The sequence below is a fragment of the Anomaloglossus baeobatrachus genome, chromosome 7, assembly GCF_048569485.1.
Source record: "Anomaloglossus baeobatrachus isolate aAnoBae1 chromosome 7, aAnoBae1.hap1, whole genome shotgun sequence".
NCBI lineage: Eukaryota > Metazoa > Chordata > Amphibia > Anura > Aromobatidae > Anomaloglossus > Anomaloglossus baeobatrachus.
This window is the reverse complement of record NC_134359.1, coordinates 121,856,699-121,875,814: the sequence shown is the minus strand read 5'-3', so window position 1 is coordinate 121,875,814 and position 19,116 is coordinate 121,856,699. Positions and strand designations below refer to the sequence as shown.

The 19,116-nt window shown below is 43.0% G+C and overlaps 1 protein-coding gene across 3 annotated transcripts in view; it reads right to left on the bottom strand.

The window, feature by feature from the left end:
* NBEAL1 (neurobeachin like 1) overlaps positions 1 to 19,116 on the bottom strand; it is a 283,360-nt gene that overhangs the window by 135,777 nt on the left and 128,467 nt on the right. For all 3 annotated transcript variants that reach the window (XM_075317649.1, XM_075317650.1, XM_075317651.1), the window contains 5 exons: positions 14,514 to 14,646; positions 14,218 to 14,346; positions 13,746 to 14,046; positions 13,240 to 13,325; positions 11,620 to 11,709 (listed from right to left, as the gene is read on the bottom strand). In XM_075317649.1, coding sequence (XP_075173764.1) covers positions 11,620 to 11,709; positions 13,240 to 13,325; positions 13,746 to 14,046; positions 14,218 to 14,346; positions 14,514 to 14,646 — 739 coding nt within the window. The remainder of the gene's footprint in view (positions 1 to 11,619; positions 11,710 to 13,239; positions 13,326 to 13,745; positions 14,047 to 14,217; positions 14,347 to 14,513; positions 14,647 to 19,116) is intronic.

Genomic DNA, 19,116 nt, shown 5'->3' with positions numbered 1-19,116 from the left:
CGGCTCTGCTGTACTGCCAGCACGAGCCGAGTCTCATGCAAGTGGATCGCAGTAGTGCCCGTGTGGCCCCAGCCTTACTGTCATTTGGTACAGTTATGAAGAAAAACAAACAAATATTCCTTTTGGGGCAGGGGCAGTGATGTGTTGTGTACAATAAGCAGAAATTGTATAATAAACAATAAAATAACAGCATTGACTTTTTTTGTTTAGGGGAATTCATGGACTCTGGAAACTATCCACCTCCAAGATCACCATCATCCTGTTCTACAGTTTCAGAGTTATCCATCCAGGATAGTGCTTCATTAGCAGCAGCAGCATCATCAGACACCCACAGCCACATATCACCATCACCCAAAAGGAAGAAAAAACCTTTACCTCCTGGAACCACCATAGATAGGCTTGTGATAAGAACTAGCAGATTAGAAAAAGAGTTGATTGATGAAAAAATTGCCCAGTTTATTTATGCAACGAACTCTTCTTTCCGTCTGACTGAGAACCCACATTTCATTAATATGATTCAGTCACTGAGACCAGGATACAGTCCACCCAGCAGAGCTGATGTTGTAGGGAAACTGCTGGATCAAGTGTATGACAGAGAAATGGAGCAATGTGCAACAGCTCTGGAGGGTAAAATTGTTAACCTAAGTATTGATGGGTGGAGTAATGTCCACAATGATCCTATTGTATGTGCTTGTATAACAACAGAAGAAGGTAAAGTCTTCCTTGCACAAACAACTGATACGTCAGGAAATGCACACACAGGAGAATACTTACAAGAAGTGGCAGTAAAAGCTATAACGACATGTGAACAAAAATTCAAATGTCTAGTACACAGTTTGGTCACTGACAATGCTGCAAACGTATCCAAGATGAGAAGAGATTTAGAAGAGCAGGGAGGGAATACAAAGCTGCTAATAACATATGGTTGCAGTGCTCATTTGCTGCACCTCTTAGCCAAAGACTTAAGTGTTCCAGAAATAAAGGCTAACGTTGTTGAAATTGCTAAATACTTCCACAATAATCATTTTGCTGCAGCAGCTCTGAAAAGGATGGGTGGAACCAAGCTAACGCTCCCACAAGATGTTAGATGGAACTCTGTGGTGGACTGTTTTGAGCAGTATATCAAAAACTGGCCTATTCTGATGACACTTTGTGAAGAAAATCGAGATAAAATAGATGGCACTGTCACGGCCAAAATCCTCAACATTGGGCTTAAGAGAAATGTTGAACATATGCTGAGCTTCCTGAAACCCATCTCTCAAGCTTTAAACAAAATACAGAAAGCTGTTTTATTGCGGATGCTGTTGAAATTTGGAAGGAACTGAGTGAACACTTAAAAACAGAACTACACATGGACAGAATTAAATTACAAGCAGTAAACAAACGAATGGGACAAGCACTGACTCTAGCTCATTTTTTGGCAAATATTGTCAATATCCAATATCAGGGTCAAAACCTAAGTGCTGAGGAAGAGGAGTTAGCTATGACATGGGTATCCAGCAATCATCCATCTTTAATGCCAACTATAATAAACTTCAGAGCTAAGGGGGAACCATTCAAGAAATATATGTTTGCTGAAGATATTTTAAGGAAGGTCACACCAGTAAACTGGGGGAAGTCACTTAAGCGCTTGGATTTAGAGACTGTTCAAGTAATGATTTCCCTTTTAACAGCAGTAGCTTCTGCAGGCGTTGAAAGAATATCCTCTTCCTTTGGACTCATTCATTCTAAATTGAGAAATCGGTTGGGACCCAATAAAGCAGGAAAGCTTGTTTTTCTTTTCCAGATTATGAATAGGAACAAAGAAGAAGATGATGATGAAGATGACGACAAGTGAGCTACAGAGGACAGCAGGGACAGTAGTATTTAGGTTTTTCATGTGTCGGCTGGGCTGACAGTCTAAGTTTCTTAAAATATATATATATTTTGTTTAGCCAAATTAGTTAACAAACATGGATGTTTGTTTAACCCCATAGCGACGGCCTAACGTCTCAAGACGTCGGAAAAACAGGGTACTTATTCTGTTCCGACGTCTTGAGACGTCAGGCCGGAAAAAGCTTGTAGCGCCCCCCAGTGACGAAAAATCTCGGGGGTTTCAGCTACCGGAGGTAGCTGAGACCCCCAAGATTATGAATCGGGGTGTTTTTTTTGGACCCCGTTAATGCGATCGCCGGTATACACCGTATACCGGCGACAACATTAAAAAAAAAAAAATGGCCGGTAAAATTGATTTATTTCTCATCTGACGTGATCAAACATGTCAGATGAGAAATAAATATAATCCTCTAGTGCCCCCAAAGCCCCCGGTACCGGAGAGTCCCCCCACCACCCCTACCCCCCCTCCGGAAAATCCAAGATGGCGCCGACGCGCGCTGAAAACTGCCGCCGCCGGCTCTGTATTCATTTCCCTCCGATCTGAAATGATCAAACATTTCAGATCGGAGGGAAATGTCCTCCCCCTGACCCCTCCTCCGGTACACCGGAGATCTCTGGTCCCCGGAGCCCCCTCCGGTTCTCCAGAGCCGCCTCCCCCCCTCCCCCCTCCGGAGCGTGGAAAATGGCGGCCGCATTCATCCTACTCTTTCTGCCGCATGTGACACGTCACATGCGGCAGAAAGTTGTCCCCAGGTCCCCCCGTCACCCTCCGTCACCCTCCGTCACCCCCCCCCCAGCCCCCGGTCATACGTTACCTGTCTGCTGGTGCTCCGGCCCCGCGATCACGCCGCCTCCTTCTCTTGAATGCTGGCGGCGCATGCGCAGACAGCGGCTGTCAGCTGGATCCCTGCAAGCAGGGATCCTGCTGACGTCGCTGATGCACAGGCTCCACTGTGGACCGGGGGAGGGTGAGTGCAGTGATCTGCAGCCACACTCCTCACATGGAGAGGCTGCTGTTCCAGAAAATGGGGGGTACGTTCTGTGAGCGTGCCCCTCATATTCTGGAATGAGGTTACTGCAGGTCACTCTGCCCTAGGTTGGACCGGGGCAGTGTGAGTGCAGTATTCTCAGATTACTGCACCCACACTGCTCATGGAGAGCTTGCTCTTCCAGAAAATGGGGGATACGTTCCCTGAACGTGCCCCCCATATTCTAGAAGATCCAGAGACGGCGTGGGACCTCAAAAATGGATTACAGCGACCGAAATTTATTTATTTACAATAAATTGGTAAAAGAGGAATGTTTCGGGGAGTTTTTTTTCAAATAAATTTTTTTTTTGTCTTTATTTTTTTCTATTTCTTGACAGGGTTAGTGATGTCGGGTATCTGTTCAGATGCCGTGACATCACTAACCCCAGGGCTTGATGCCAGGTGACATTACAGCTGGTATCAACCCCATATATTACCCCGTCTGCCACCGCACCAGGGCGCGGGATGAGCTGGAGCGAAGCGCCAGGATTGGCGCATCTAATGGATGCGCCACTTCTGGGGCGGCTGCGGCCTGCTATTTTTAGGCTGGGAAGAGTCCAATAACCATGGCTCTTCCCACCCTGAGAATACCAGACCCCAGCTGTCTGCTTCACCTTGGCTGGTGATCTAATTTGGGGGGACCCCACGTTTTGTTTTTTTTTTTAAAAAACGCCTGGGGAGCCCTCCAAATTGATCACCAGCCAAGGTGAAGCTGTCAGCTGTGGTTTGCAGGCTACAGCTGTCTGCTTTAACCTAGCTGGCTATCAAAAATAGGGGGGACCCCACGTCGTTTATTTTAATTAATTTTTTGGGGGGCTAAATACAAGGCTAGGCACCCTTTAGTGCCACATGAAAGGCACTAAAGGGCGCCAGCTTAGAATATGCAGGGGGTGGGACGTTATATTTGTTTGACATCTATCCATTCATCCATTGTAGCATTTTAGGCTGTGCGCCCACAATCGGGATTTGCAGCGTTTTGGGCGCAGAGTGTTTTCCCTGCGTCCATAACGCTGCATTGTGCAGTAGAAGCACAGTGGAAGGATTTTTAGAAATCCCATGCCCAATGTGCTTGCCCAATGTACTTCTCTTCTCCGCAGCATAAACCGACCTGTGGCGCAGCTTCCCGAGCCTCAGCATGTCAATTTATGCTGCGGAGATGAGTGTTCTCTGCAGGTAGCATAGAGCTCCACAGCGGCCTGAACCCAAATCGTGGGCATGGGCAGCTGCGTTCTCCCGTGGACAACACTCACATCTCTGCAGGAGGCTGACACTGTGTACTAGACGCCGTGTCGCTGGATCATGGCCACATAGCCTAAAAGTGAGACATTTGTTGCTACAGCAACATTTTTGTGAAGTACCTGTGGATTCAAAATGCTACTATACTCCTGAATAAAATCCAGTTTCCAAAATGGAGTCACTTGTGGGGGGTTTCGAATGTATAGGTACCCAAGGGGCCCTGCAAATGTGACATGGTGCCCGCAATTTATCTCAACTTTTCCAGAATTCAAATGGTGCTCCTTCCATTCCAAGCCCTCCCATTTATCCAAACAGAGGTTTTTGGCCACATGTGGGGTATCCCTGTGCTCATAAGACATTGGATAACAACCTGTTGGGTCCACGGTTTGTTGTTGTCTCTTGAAAAAGTGAGAAATTTGATGCTGAAGCAACATTTTTGTGAAAAAAATGAAAATTTTCAATATGGCAACCTAAGCTTATCAAAATCTGTGAAGTATTCGTGGATTCAAACTGCTCACTATACACCTAGATAAAAGCCTTGAGGTGTCTTGTTTCCAGAATGGAGTCACTTGTGGGGGACAGCCACTGTTTAGGCACCTCAGGGGCTCTCCAAATGCAACCTGGCGTCCGCTATTGATTCCAGCCAATTTTGCAGTCAAATGGCACTCCTTCCCTTCCGAGCCCTGCTGTGCACCCAAACAGTTGATTTCCACCACATATAAGGTATCGCCAAACTCAGGAGAAATTGCACAATAAATGTTATGCTGAATATTTTCCTTTTACTCTTGTAAAAAAAAAAGCTACCTGGTTGAAATAACAATTTTGTGGTAAAATTTTATTTTATTTTTTTTTCATGGCTCAACGTTATAAAATTCTGTGAAGCACCTGGGGGTTCAGGGTACTCACCAAACATCTAGATAAATTCCTTGAGGGGCCTAGTTTCCAAAATGGGGTCACTTGTGCGGTGTTTCTGCTGTTTAGGTACCTTAGGGGTCCTCCAAATGTGACATGGTGCCCGCAATCTTTTTCAGCCAAATTTCCTTTCCAAAATTCAAATATTGCCCCTTTCGTTCCAAGCCCTCCCATTTGTCCAAACAAAGGTTTCAGACCACATGTGAGGTATCACCGCGCTCATAAAAAAGTGGTTAACAAACCTTGAGGTCAAATTTTTGGAATTACCTCTTGAAAAAGTGAGAAAATTGATGCTAAAGCAACATTTTTGAGAAAATTATTAAAATTTTCAATATGACAACGTAACGTTAACAAAATCTGTGAAGTACCTGTGGATCTAAAATGCTCACTATACCCCTAGATAGAATCCTTGAGGGGTCTAGTTTCCAAAATGGTGTCAATTGTGAGGGATTTCTTCTGTTTAGGTACCTTAGCGGACCTGTAAATGCAACATGGTGCCCGCAATCTATTTCAGCCAAATTTGCTTTCCAAAATTCAAATATTGCTCCTTCTGTTCCGAGCCCTCCCATTTGTCCAAACAGAGGTTTCTGATCACATGTGGGGTATTGGCGCGTTCATAAGAAAGTGGGGAACAAGTTTTGGGGTCCATTTTGTTTTGTTATTTCTTCTAAAAGTGAATAAATTTGGGTTAGAGCAACATTTTTAGGTAAAATTTAATTTTTGCTTTTTTTTCATTCCACATTGCTTTTGTTCATGTGAAGCACCTGAAGGGTTAATAAACTTCTTGAACGTGGTTTTGAGTACTTTGGGGGGTGCAGTTTTTAGAATGGTGTCACTTTTGGGTATTTTCTATCATCTAGGCCTCTCAAAGTCACTTCAAATGTGATGTGGTCCCTAAAAAAATGGTTTTGTAAATTTTGATGTAAAAATGAGAAATCGCTGATAAACTTTGAACCCCTCTAACTTCCTAACAAAAAAAAATTTTGTTTCCAAAATTGGTCTGATGTAAAGTAGATAAGTGGGAAATGTTATTTATTAACTATTTTGTGTCACAGAAATCTCTGGTTTAACGGTATAAAAATTCAAAAGTTGAAAATTGCAAAATTTTCAAAATTTTTGCCAATATTCAATTTTTTTCATAAATAAACGCAAAAAATATTGTCCTAAATTTGGTACTAACACGAAGTCCAATATGTGACGAAAAAACAATCTCAGAATCACCGGGATCCGTTGAAGCGTTCTAGAGTTATAACCTCATAAAGTGACACTGGTCAGAATTGCAAAATTTGGTCTGGTCATTAAGGTGAAAATTAGCTCCGTCACTAAGGGGTTAAGCAAATAACTTATGCTGTAATGTTGTTATTGTTTCAGTTGAATAAATCTATTTAAATTGTTATTAAGGTCAGGATTATTTTTCTCCTTCCTAAGTACAACAGAACAGTGGTGTCCAAATATGAATGATTAACCCATTAAACTGGGGAGAAAAAAGTAATAAAAAGTGATTCTAAAAATCTTCATCTACTTGCATGTTAAAGTAGCAAGAACTAGTTTAGGTAGAAACTTTGATTTAAATCACTGATTTAAATCAAGCCTTACTGACTAGTGATTTAAATCGTGATTTAAATCGTGATTTAAATCAGTTAGATTTAAATCAAATCCACCCTGCTCAGGACATTAGATGGTGAGACTGTTCCTGAATCTATTGTCACTTTCTTTCTATATACTGCATATTTGCTGCTTCAACTCTAGGTGTGACTTACAGGAGCATTTCTAATGTGGTATACCTTACAGCAACAACTTATGGTGTTATTGGAGGACACTATATATTACCGTTTTGTTTGTCTATTTAACAATTCTGTATTTTTTTGTTTGGCACTAAGGTTATTTGTGACCATTTTGATCATTTTAAACTAATCTAGTAAAGGATACATTTTATTTACTTGCCCTGCCCTGGCTGATTTATATTAAAAAACGTCTGTTTTAGAGCAGTCTGAATACATACATAGTTTACATAGTTACTTAGGTTGAAAAAAGACCTAGGTCCATCTAGCTCATCCTTCCTCCACCAGTTCTACATTTGGTCACTAAGTCACTTATAACCAACAATGTTGTGTGTACTGAGGAAATCATCCAGCCCTTTTTGAATGAAATACTATATGTGTACCTCTGCTACATTCCCTTCATCCTTCCCATCCCTCCCTGATCTTGATGTCCGTGCGTCTTTTTCAGCTGTACTAACTAGAGATGAGCTGGTTTCAGTGGAACTGAATTCTTGAATTTTATATAAATCATATTCAGCAGAATACGGATTTTTTGCGATTTGCTCTGTGCAAATTCAGCACAATAGCAGCAAGCTGCAGGGAGACCCCATGAATCAGAACCAGTCTGCATGATTGCCGCCAGGTATATTTCTGTCTGAAACACACTGACGTTTGAGAGAATTATAGTCAGAAAATCTATCCAGAGATCGGGGCTCACTGCGGATACTTAATGAAGTAACACATTTCACGGCATACATAGTCAATGTAAACAATGTTTGTGTGTCTCTTAACTTTCACCTCTATAATACCTCACTTTCTACTGCACCCTCAGATCCCTAAACCCAGTAATGAACTATTCATCTCTCCCTCCATCCTCCCCACCCATCTTACCTTCCCCTCAGATATTTTCCTCCACATTTCCCCCAGTGTCTCCAGACACACACGGCCACCTCACGGCCTCTCCTGCTCCCACCTACTAACACTCTCACTGCTTCTCCTCACTGCTGGAGATATCTCTCCAAATCCTGGTCCTCCTCACCACATCCCTATCGTCACTTCAAACCCTCTTCAACAACCTAACACAAATTTCCGCACCCTCTCAAACCTCAAACCCATTCACCCAGCCCCGCTCCCCCAGTTCCACTAACAGGAGCTCTATGGAACGCTCGCTCTGTCTGCAACAAACTATCCTACATTCATGATCTTTTCATCACTAATAAACTCTCTTTCCTCGCCATCACTGAAACCTGGCTCACCCCCTCTGACACTGCCTCTCCTGCTGCACTTTCTTATGGCGGTCTCCAACTCTCTCACACCCCCCGCCCCAGTAACAAGCATGGTGGAGGAATTGGTTTGCTCCTGTCCGACCAATCCTCCTTTACACCAATTCCACTACCACCCTCTGTTACTCTTCCCTCTTTTGATGTGCCCTCTGTACGCATCTACGCCCCCTCCAACCTTCAACTGGCTGTCATTTACCGCCCTCCAGGGCCAGCCACTGCCTTTTTTGACCATTTCACCACCTGGCTACTACACTTCCTTTCCACCGACATCCCCACCATCATCATGGGTGATTTCAACATCCCCATTGACACTTCCCACTCATCTGTCTCCAAACTTCTAACACTCGCTTCCTCCTTTGGCCTCACCCAATGGTCTTCTGCAGCTACTCACAAAGATGGCCACACGCTGGACCTCATCTTCACTCGCCTCTGTTCCCTATCTAACCTCTCTAACGTGCGACTCCCCCTGTCTGACCACAACCTCCTCACATTCTCTTCCCTCTCTTCTCCAAGTACGCAACCCCCCCTCCACAAACTTTCACACCCTCGCAGAAATATCAAACACATTGATTTACACGCCCTTTCTCAGTCCCTTCTCCCCCTCACAGACATTACATTTCTACATGATGCAGATGCCGCTGCAACTTTATACAACACTACAATCTCTGCAGCTCTCGAATCAGCTGCCCCCCTCACACACACCAAAACCCGCACAATCAACAGGCAACCCTGGCACACGAGGCAGACTAAAGAACTAAGACGGGCTTCCAGAATTGCTGAGCGCAGATGGAAGAGGTCTCATTCCACTGAGCACTTCATTGCATATAAAGAGTCCCTCACCACTTTCAAGTCCACACTCACTGCTGCAAAACAAACCTACTTCTCATCCCTCATATCTTCTCTCTCTCACAACCCTAAACAGCTATTCAACACTTTCAATTCTCTCCTCCGTCACCACCTCACTCTCCTCTCCTCTCAGCTGAAGACTTTGCCTCTTTCTTCAAGCGGAAGATTGACAACATCAGAGCAAGCTTTGGCCCACAATCACCACAGCCCCTCATCATAGCTACTCATCCCTCTTCCTCCAAATCCAGCTTCTCCACCATGACAGAAAATCTCTCCACTCTACTCTCAAGATCACATCTAACCACCTGTGCACTGGACCCGCTCCCATCGCACCTCATCCCCAACATCACCGCAGTCCTCATCCCAGCCTTAACCCATCTCTTCAACCTATCACTAACAACTGGTGTATTCCCTTCATGCTTTAAACATGCCTCTATTACACCCATCCTCAAAAAGCCCTCCCTTGACCCATCCTCTGTGTCAAACTATCGCCCCATATCCCTTCTCCCCTACGCCTCAAAACTACTGGAACAGCATGTCCATCTTGAATTGTCCTCATACCTCTCCTCCTGCTCCCTCTTTGACCGGCTTCAATCTGGCTTCCGACCTCATCACTCTACTGAAACTGCCCTAACCAAAGTCACCAATGATCTAGTAACTGCCAAAGCCAAGCGACACTACTCTATCCTCCTCCTCCTGGACCTGTCCTCTGCCTTCGACACAAGACGACCATTCCCTCCTACTACAGATTCTTTCATCTCTGGGCATCACAGACTTGGCCCTATCTTGGATCTCCTCATACCTAACCGACCGAACTTTCAGCGTCTCCCATTCTCAGACCACTTCCTCATCTCGCCCCCTATCTGTCGGTGTCCCCCAAGGCTCAGTTCTTGGACCCCTGCTGTTCTCCATCTACACCTTCGGCCTGGGACAGCTCATAGAGTCCCACGGCTTCCAGTATCATCTCTACGCCGATGACACACAGATCTACCTCTCTGGACCTGACATTACCTCTCTACTAACCAAAATTCCACAATGTCTGTCTGCTATTTCATCCTTCTTCTCTGCGCGATTCCTAAAGCTTAACATGGACAAAACAGAGTTCATGGTCTTTCCTCCTCCTCACTCATCTCCTCCAACAAGCCTTTCCATCAAACTTGATGGTTGCTCACTCACCCCAGTCTCACAAGCTCGTTGCCTTGGAGTAACCCTCGACTCTGCTCTATCCTTCAAGCCACACATCCAAGCCCTCTTCAACTCCTGCCGATTACAACTCAAAAATATCTCCCGGATCCGTGCTTTCCTTAACCAAGAATCAGCAAAAACATTAGTGTATGCCCTCATCATCTCCCGCCTCGACTACTGCAACCTCCTGCTCTCTGGCCTCCCTTCCAACACTCTTGCACCCCTCCAATCTATCCTAAACTCTGCAGCCCGCTTAATCCACCTCTCCCCTCGCTACTCCCCAGCCTCGCCACTCTGCCAATCCCTTCACTGGCTTCCCATCGCCCAACGACTCCAGTTCAAAACATTAACCATGACATACAAAGCCATGCACAACCTGTCTCCTCCCTACATCTGTGACCTAGTCTCCCGGTATCTACCTGCACGCAACCTCAGATCCTCACAAGATCTCCTTCTCTGCTCCTCTCTTATCTCCTCTTCCCACAATCGCGTACAAGATTTCTCCCGTGCATCCCCCATACTCTGGAATGCTCTACCTCAGCACATCAGACTCTCCACTACCGTGGAAAGCTTCAAGAGGAACCTCAAGACCCACCTCTTCCAACAAGCCTACAACCTACAATAGCCCTCAGTCCAGTAGACCACTGCGCAACCAGCTCTGTCCTCACCTATTGTACCATCACCCATTCCCTGTAGACTGTGAGCCCTCGCGGGCAGGGTCCTCTCTCCTCCTATACCAGTCTGTCTTGTACTGTTAATGATTGTTGTACGTATACCCTCTCTCACTTGTAAAGCGCCATGGAATAAATGGCGCTATAATAATAAATAATAATAATAATAATAATTTCCCTCCCTGAGGAAACACATTTCCCCATTTCATCACAAGAGTGAATGTTTCTGCAGCGTCCCCAGTCCTGTGAGCTCATCATAAATCAAGGCTGAGACTTATAAGCTCAGCTCCTAGTTCACTGCCATGATTTATTATGAGCCCAGAGGGTCAGAAATGCGGCAGAAATACTACTGTTACCTCAGAGAAGAAAATGTATTACCTCAGAAAAAGCAGCCCCCGGTGCTTCGTCCGTGTACTCACTTATCATATGTGACCTATGCTTTCCCGCCTGGCCAGGAGCTGTGGTATTTGTCGACCATGAACTGGAGCAGCTCTGCACAGTCAGACACGGCCTTAACTCCGTACACAGTAGGGACACATTTACAAAATCTCAGCACAGGAAACATTTTTTAGTCAGTCTTTCTAATGTATGCACACTCTCTTCATTAGCTAGGGCAGGAGAGCTGCAGATAATTAACTCTCCCTGTAACCATCCTGCTTAATTTCCTTATATATAAGGAAACATAAGATGTGGAGGAAGCAATTCAAAGCACAGGAGGCTGAGGAGGATTACTACACTTGATACCAAGCACTAGGTAATTAAGTAACAAACTGCTATTATTCGGTGTATCCACAAGCTCCACTTAAACTTTCCAATTAAATACCTTAATGTCCCAGTTAACAACTTTGTTCCCAGTCAATCGTCCATGATACAGGTTGGGTGATAAATCAAGGCAGATATGATTTCCACAAGCCTAAAAAAAAACCAGATAAAATACTTCAATGGAAATATTTAAACTACATTGGTATTTCATAAAACTGCACTGCAAAAAGAAAAATACTATAATTTAGCTATATTTATAGCATTACTATAGCAGAAACGCCTCCAATTAATGTTTATCTCCTCTCTTGGATTGTACTAATCTTATTCTTACAAGTAACTACCTCATTCTTAGGATGCTATCTTATCCTAGGAACGCTCATTCCCTGATGATCCTCTAGTGTGAACAAGCTGCAAATCATCCGATGAGCGAGAAAAACACTCAGGAGATTTTTATTTTAAAAATTGCTTAATAATCATTGCTGGTAGCATAATACTGTCAAGTGTAAGAATGACTCTGCTGCTGAGAATAATGAAAGTCTATAAGTAAAGATCAATCAATTATTGACCGTTCAGTGCACATCAGAAGAGTGGTCGGCCTGTCCAAACAACTTCCATTTATTAGATTGGCAGTTTTTACAACCATGTGTCAGCCAGTGTACACGAGGCCTTACTCCTATTGATTATGAATACAAGACCTAGCAGCAGTGTAAAGAAGATTATCCTGCCTGGTAGAGCTGGTTAGGATCGATTTACAGGACTTGGTAGATCAGCCATGTCGGTACTCTGTGGCCACTGGAGGCCACTCTTACCTGATAGTATCCCCAACTCTTCTAATGATCAGCAGGGCTAGAACAACATCACATGCAGGTCACCCCACAACGATAACATTGTGCTAAGCTGGCAGTTCACAGATATCCCATTCAGAGGCTATGTCCTACAAATCATTTCACTCCAACGCCTGATTATATATGCTCTACAAATCCCCTGAGGAAGCTGGTTATTTTACACGGCAAGTTGGTAAGAAAGCGAAACATACGTTAGGGTCTCTCATTGAGGGGGGAGGTGGTTTATTCAATTATCATATATTGTGCAGTCCTGGATTTTCTACTTCAGCATGGAGTTGGGCTTATGTAGTTTTTGTACTAACACCTAATGATTACTATGGGACCTATATGACCCTGACTCTGCCAATACTGCTCTTGCTGCCATTTCTAGGGATTTTGCACATGCACTTTACTATTGATATATGCCATGCATTTCTTACCACCTTTTACCCTCAATACTACCTATGTTATGCCATTCGCATGAATTATGTTCACTGCCCTTTTGTCTTATTTGTGTCATATTTATGGACATTCACTTTAATGAATTAAAACTAACTTTTATTCTAATGAAAGTATTTGCATGTTATACTCCTGGTCCTCCTGTTTATGCTGTACACAGTGTAGCTTATAGGCTGATGTCTGTCCACTAGACTAATTTCTACCCAAGTCATATCATAAATATGTTTTAATTTGGATTTTTAAATCACATTCTGCTAAATGGTGTAAAGATCGACGTGAGAGACATAATTTACACATGAATCATTATACTTGGACTAATTCAACCACAATACACAGCATAGGTAAGAAAGACGACTGAAAACACTATCAAAAGAAAATCGCAGTAACGTCTTACTAACCTTTGGTGTATAATAAACAAGCAGTTTGCTGGGTAAGTCTGATAGTTCAGTGTCCTGTGATTTCCAGGGGTTCAAGCTGTTTGGACCTGATAAGAGAACATGGATACATAAATGCAGCTGTGCAATGTAAATGCAAATAACTGCACTACATTTAATGAGGATCTGTTGCTCAGAAAATGGAGCAACACACCTTGTAAAAGTCCCTGAGCCCCCTGATTCTGCCCTTCTTTTCAGTTTTGCACTGCATTACTCCATTACAGATATTCACATTTGCTTGTTCAGGAGCGCAGTATGTGAAATCTCTGCTTCGCAGTCCAGCCGGGTGTTTCTTCAGCCTTCTATGGGGGCCTGCACTTTCACCCCAAAGCAAAAGACGACTCTGAAGAAACGCTCAGTTGCACTACAAAAGTGAGAGGAAAAGGCAGCAAAACTGGGGAAGCTCAGAGAATTTTACTTCCATTTCTTTTAGGAAGTGACAGGTCCTCATTATTATAACCAACACTCACCAGCCAAGTACAAAGCCTTAATCTGATTTGCTTGTAGTGTATCATGGAAGATAAGAACAGATCCAAGTTGTCCTTCAAGCGACGTTGGAGATCCCCATTCACTATCTTGAGTCCCGGCTGAAATTAACTTGACAGATTCTGTCTTTCCTTGTAACCCACTTCTTGATGGGGAAGACAGAATGCTGCCCAGTGATGACCTACTGGTGTTACTTGGAGGAGAGACTGGAGGATCTGCAATCTGTGATGGGGGCGGTGTATTGGTCTTTTGCCCAGCAGATCCAATGCAACAAGAAGTAAAAGGCTGAAATGTAAGAAAAAACCCATCACATTGTGAGAACGGCTGTGAATATCTGAGAACTGTGTGCACCCTGCAAACCTTCACTTGGCACATTCAGATCGACAACAAACATTGTGAGCTGACTCATTAAAACAATGCAAAACGATGAAGCCATAGCTTTGTTCCCACACTTACCTCACTCATAGCTGGAAACTTTAGGGGCGAAGTGATTTTCAGCTGTCCATTGACATAAATGTAGACATTGCTTTGTCCAAAAAATCCCAACGACCTTTTTGTAGGTACATGGACAATGGCTATACTGTGCTGTTGAAGTAAATCACAAGTTAGTGAAATGTTTCGGTCGGACAATAAATATACACAAGTCGGCAGCAGTAGCATACTGCTCTGTGATGGGTGCAAGATTTGCAGCCCATTGATGTAGTCAGATTCCCAAAATCAATCTAGGTGACAATATAATAAGTGCTGCTTACCCACAATGAATCGCAGAAGCAGTGATCAGGCAACTTAACAGTAGTGTATTCCTTCTTGGTGCAAACTGCTACCACCAGGAAACCAGAGGAGGAGATAAAAGCTTCAAATCCCGTGCCACTGTTGGTAAAAAAGCTGAAACCAAAGAAACCAAAACATGATGTAAAGTACAACTGAACACTAAGCAAAGAATGCTTTCTTACAACGTATACAAAGTACAAAAGTAGTGTCAAGCTTCAATATATTTTGCCTTGAAATTCATGTGATTATCCATACCACAGTATTAAGGCTATGCACAGCTTCCCACAGATTTTTTTTATATTGCTGATTTGCAGCCTACATGCAAAATGACCGTAATTAAAGGGACCAACCTGCAGGATTTTCATATATAAAGTAAAGCCAGTGCTATACTGGCACTAGGATGCTGAATGTAAGCATAGCTTTTGTTCAGAGATTGGAGGTTTTATTTCAGAAATATGTCCAAGTAAAGTTCCAGAAATGCACTGCTATTTGATTGACAGGTGCAACAGGAAGGGAATATGTAGGTTAGGTCTTGTTATTTATTCCTGCCCCTGTCTGCCTGTTCAGGAATTAAAATCTATGACAGTGACAGGGGGAGGAAGGCCAGGCGGCAGGCAGACAGGTGCAAGACCCGTCCCACATATTCCCTTCCTGTTGCACCTGTCAATCAAATAGCAGTGCACTGCTGGAACTTTACTTGGACATATTTCTGAAATAAAACATCCAATCTCTGAACAAAAGCTATGCTTACATTCAGCATCCTAGTGCCAGTATAACACTGGCTTTACTTTATATATGAAAATCAAGTTGGTTGGTTCCCTTTAAGCACATTTCTAGATAGTCTTCAATAAAATGTTTTACTGTTGTTGCTGCAAAAATCTGTTAATCTTTCATCAATCTGAGTTATCTGCAAAATTTTACAAATCCATCAAAGCCCCAGCTTAAATCTAAAGCCCCCATCTCATACAATGGGATCGCTAACGAGATCATTGCTGAGTTACAGTTTTGGTGACACAGTAACGATCCAGTTAGCGATCTCGTTATGTGTGACACCTACCAGTGATCAGGCCCCTGCTGTGTGATCGCTAGTCGTTGCCAAATGGTCTGGACCATATTCTTCAAAGGCGATATCCTGCTGGGCAGGATCCATCCCTGTGTTTGACACTGTGTGACAGGGTCCAAGTGACTGCAGAGATCGTTATACAGGTCGCTACTGCGACCTGTATTGTTACTGCATCGTTGGTAAGGTCTGACTGTTTGACATCTCACCAGCGACTTACTAGCGATCCTTATCAGGTGGAATCGTTGTCGGGATCGCTGGTAAGTCGTTGTGTGTGACTGGGCCTTAAGGTTCACTGCTAACTTCTTTCAGTGTTCAAGACAGAAGCAGGGAAGAAAGATTTACAAAGAAAACGACAGTGAAAGGAGAAAATGTACAGTCTTAGGGAGGGCAGGGAAAACTGGCTATATGAAAGGAGGAAGGCATATGAAGAGGAAACGAGTGCAGGATGGAAGCTTTACTGGTATGAGTAGTCATGAGCGAGTGCGACCATGCTCGGGTTTTGTATCAAGCAGTCGGGCGCTTAGAAGGGCTCGACTCATCTATTAAGCATAATGGAAGTCAATGGGAAACGTTAGCATTTTTCCGGAATATCTTCTGTAAAAATGCTTGACTTCCCCCATTGCCTTCCATTATGATCGGCACGAGGAGAGCCGTCAAATATCTGACTGCTCATTACGAGTACCGAGCACCTGAGCATGGTAGTGCTCGCTAATCACTAGTTAGAAGTTAATTATGACAGCAGCACCGTGAATAAACACAAGTGGTCACATCTAAGTATACAGCAAAAATTAGGAGACCATTGCAAAATTGTCAGTTTTTCTGATTTTTCTTTTTTTAGGTATATTTGAGTAAAATGTAAATTGTTCTTTTATTCTATAAACTACTTGACGATGTCTCTGAATTTCCAAGCAATAAATCTTGTATTTATTTTTTGAAAATGAGAAATGGTCAAAACAACAAAAAAATGCATTGCTTTATTTGAGGTATCTGAAAGCAAAGAAAAATTCAGAATCATTTAGAAACAACAATACTAATAATGTTTTAACTCCGGAAGAGCTCAGAAATCAATATTTTGTGGAATAACCATGATTTTTAATCCCAACTTTCATGCGTCCTGGCTGCTTTCCACCAGTCTGTCACACTGCTTTTGGGTGACCTTATGCCACTCCTAGTGCAAAAATGTAAGCAGTTCCTTGTTTGATGGCTTGTGACTATCCATCTTCCTCTTGATTATATTACATAAGTTTTCAATGGGGTTGAGTTCTGGAGATTGGGCTGGCCATGATAGGGTTTTGATGTGGTGGTCCTTCATCCACACATTGATTGACCTAGTTGTGTGGCATGGCGCATTGTCCTGCTGGAAAAAACAGTCCTCAGAGTTGGGGAACATTGCCTGAGCAGAAGGAAGCAACTGCTTTTCCAGGATAACCTTGTATGCGGCTTGATTCATACGTCCTTCGCAAAGTTTAATCTGCCCAATTTCTAGAGTTAGCTAATCTCTGAGGACTCTAATTTTCAGCTTTGCCCAACACTTGGTCGTCCAATGGTTAGAGGAAGACTTGGAGAGGCGTACAAGTCACAGTATCTTGCACCCACTGTGAAATTTGGTGGAGGATTGGGGATGATCTCGGGATGCTTCAGCAAGGCTGGAATTGGGCAGATTAAACTTTGCAAAGGACATATGAATCAAACGATGTACAAGGTTATCCTGGAAAAACAGTTGCTTCCTTCTGCTTAGGTAATGTTCCCCCACTTTGAGGACTGTTTTTTTCCAGCAGGACAATGCGCCAAGCCACACAGCTAGGTCAATCAATGTGCGGATGAAGGACCACCACATCAAAACCCTGTCATGACCAGCCCAATCTCCAGACCTGAACCCAATTGAAAACCTCTGTAATGTAATCAAGAGGAATATGGATATTCACAAGACATAAAACAAAGAAGAACTGCTTACATTTTTGCACCAGGAGTGGCATAAGGTCACCCAAAGAAGTTTGAAAGACTGGTGGAAAGCATGCCAAGACACATGAAAGCTGTGATTAAAAATCATTGTTAGACAAAATATTGATTTCTGAACTTTTCATGAGTTAAAACATTATTAGTATTGTTGTTTCTAAATGATTATGAACTTTTTTTCTTAGCATTATTTGAGGTCTGAAAGCAATGCATTTTTTTGTTATTTTAACCATTTCTCATTTTCAGAAAATAAATTCAAAATGTATTGCTTGGAAATTGGAGACGTTGTCAGTACTTCATAGAATAAAAGAACAATTTACATTTTACTCAAAAATATACCTATAAAGAGGAAAATCAGAAAAAATGACAATTTTGCAGTGGTCCCTTAATTTTTGTCAGAGCTGTATATTTCTTTGAGGGCCACTCCCACATGGAAAATGTGAAACTTGGATTAAGCTGCAAACTGCTTATCAGGAGGGTGGGGAGAATGAATGGAGCTATGAAGATTCCAGACAAAGTAAAGTTCAGCACTAAAATGTGTAAAAATAATATATACCATATCAAAGCTGTCTGCAGCCAGTAAGGTGGACCAATAATATATACCATATCAAAGCTGTCTGTAGCCTGTAAGGTGGACCAATAATATATACCTTATCAAAGCTGTCTGTAGCCTGTAAGGTGGACCAATAATATATACCTTATCAAAGCTGTCTGCAGCCTGTAAGGTGGACCAATAATATATACCATATCAAAGCTGTCTGCAGCCAGTAAGGTGGACCAATAATATATACCATATCAAAGCTGTCTGTAGCCTGTAAGGTGGACCAATAATATATACCATATCAAAGCTGTCTGTAGCCTGTAAGGTGGACCAATAATATATACCATATCAAAGCTGTCTGCAGCCTGTAAGGTGGACCAATAATATATACCATATCAAAGCTGTCTGTAGCCTGTAAGGTGGACCAATAATATATACCATATCAAAGCTGTCTGCAGCCAGTAAGGTGGACCAATAATATATACCATATCAAAGCTGTCTGTAGCCTGTAAGGTGGACCAATAATATATACCATATCAAAGCTGTCTGTAGCCTGTAAGGTGGACCAATAATATATACCATATCAAAGCTGTCTGCAGCCTGTAAGGTGGACCAATAATATATACCATATCAAAGCTGTCTGCAGCCTGTAAGGTGGACCAATAATATATACCATATCAAAGCTGTCTGTAGCTTGTAAGGTGGACCAATAATATATACCATATCAAAGCTGTCTGTAGCCTGTAAGGTGGACCAATAATATATACCTTATCAAAGCTGTCTGTAGCCTGTAAGGAAGCATTGTTGACCTTAGGGAGATCAACATATCCACTGCGGAGACACCATCACGTGTTTCTCAACGCAGTGAATCTAGAGCAGCGCCCACTGGGAAGTATGCAAATAAGAAAGCCGCGGAGACACCATTACGTGTTTCTCAACGCTGCTAGGAAACTAGCCAGGTCGTTCACCGGGAAGGAACAACCACGGGAAGGGCAGTCTCCAGTCAAGGAGACCACCTATGCCA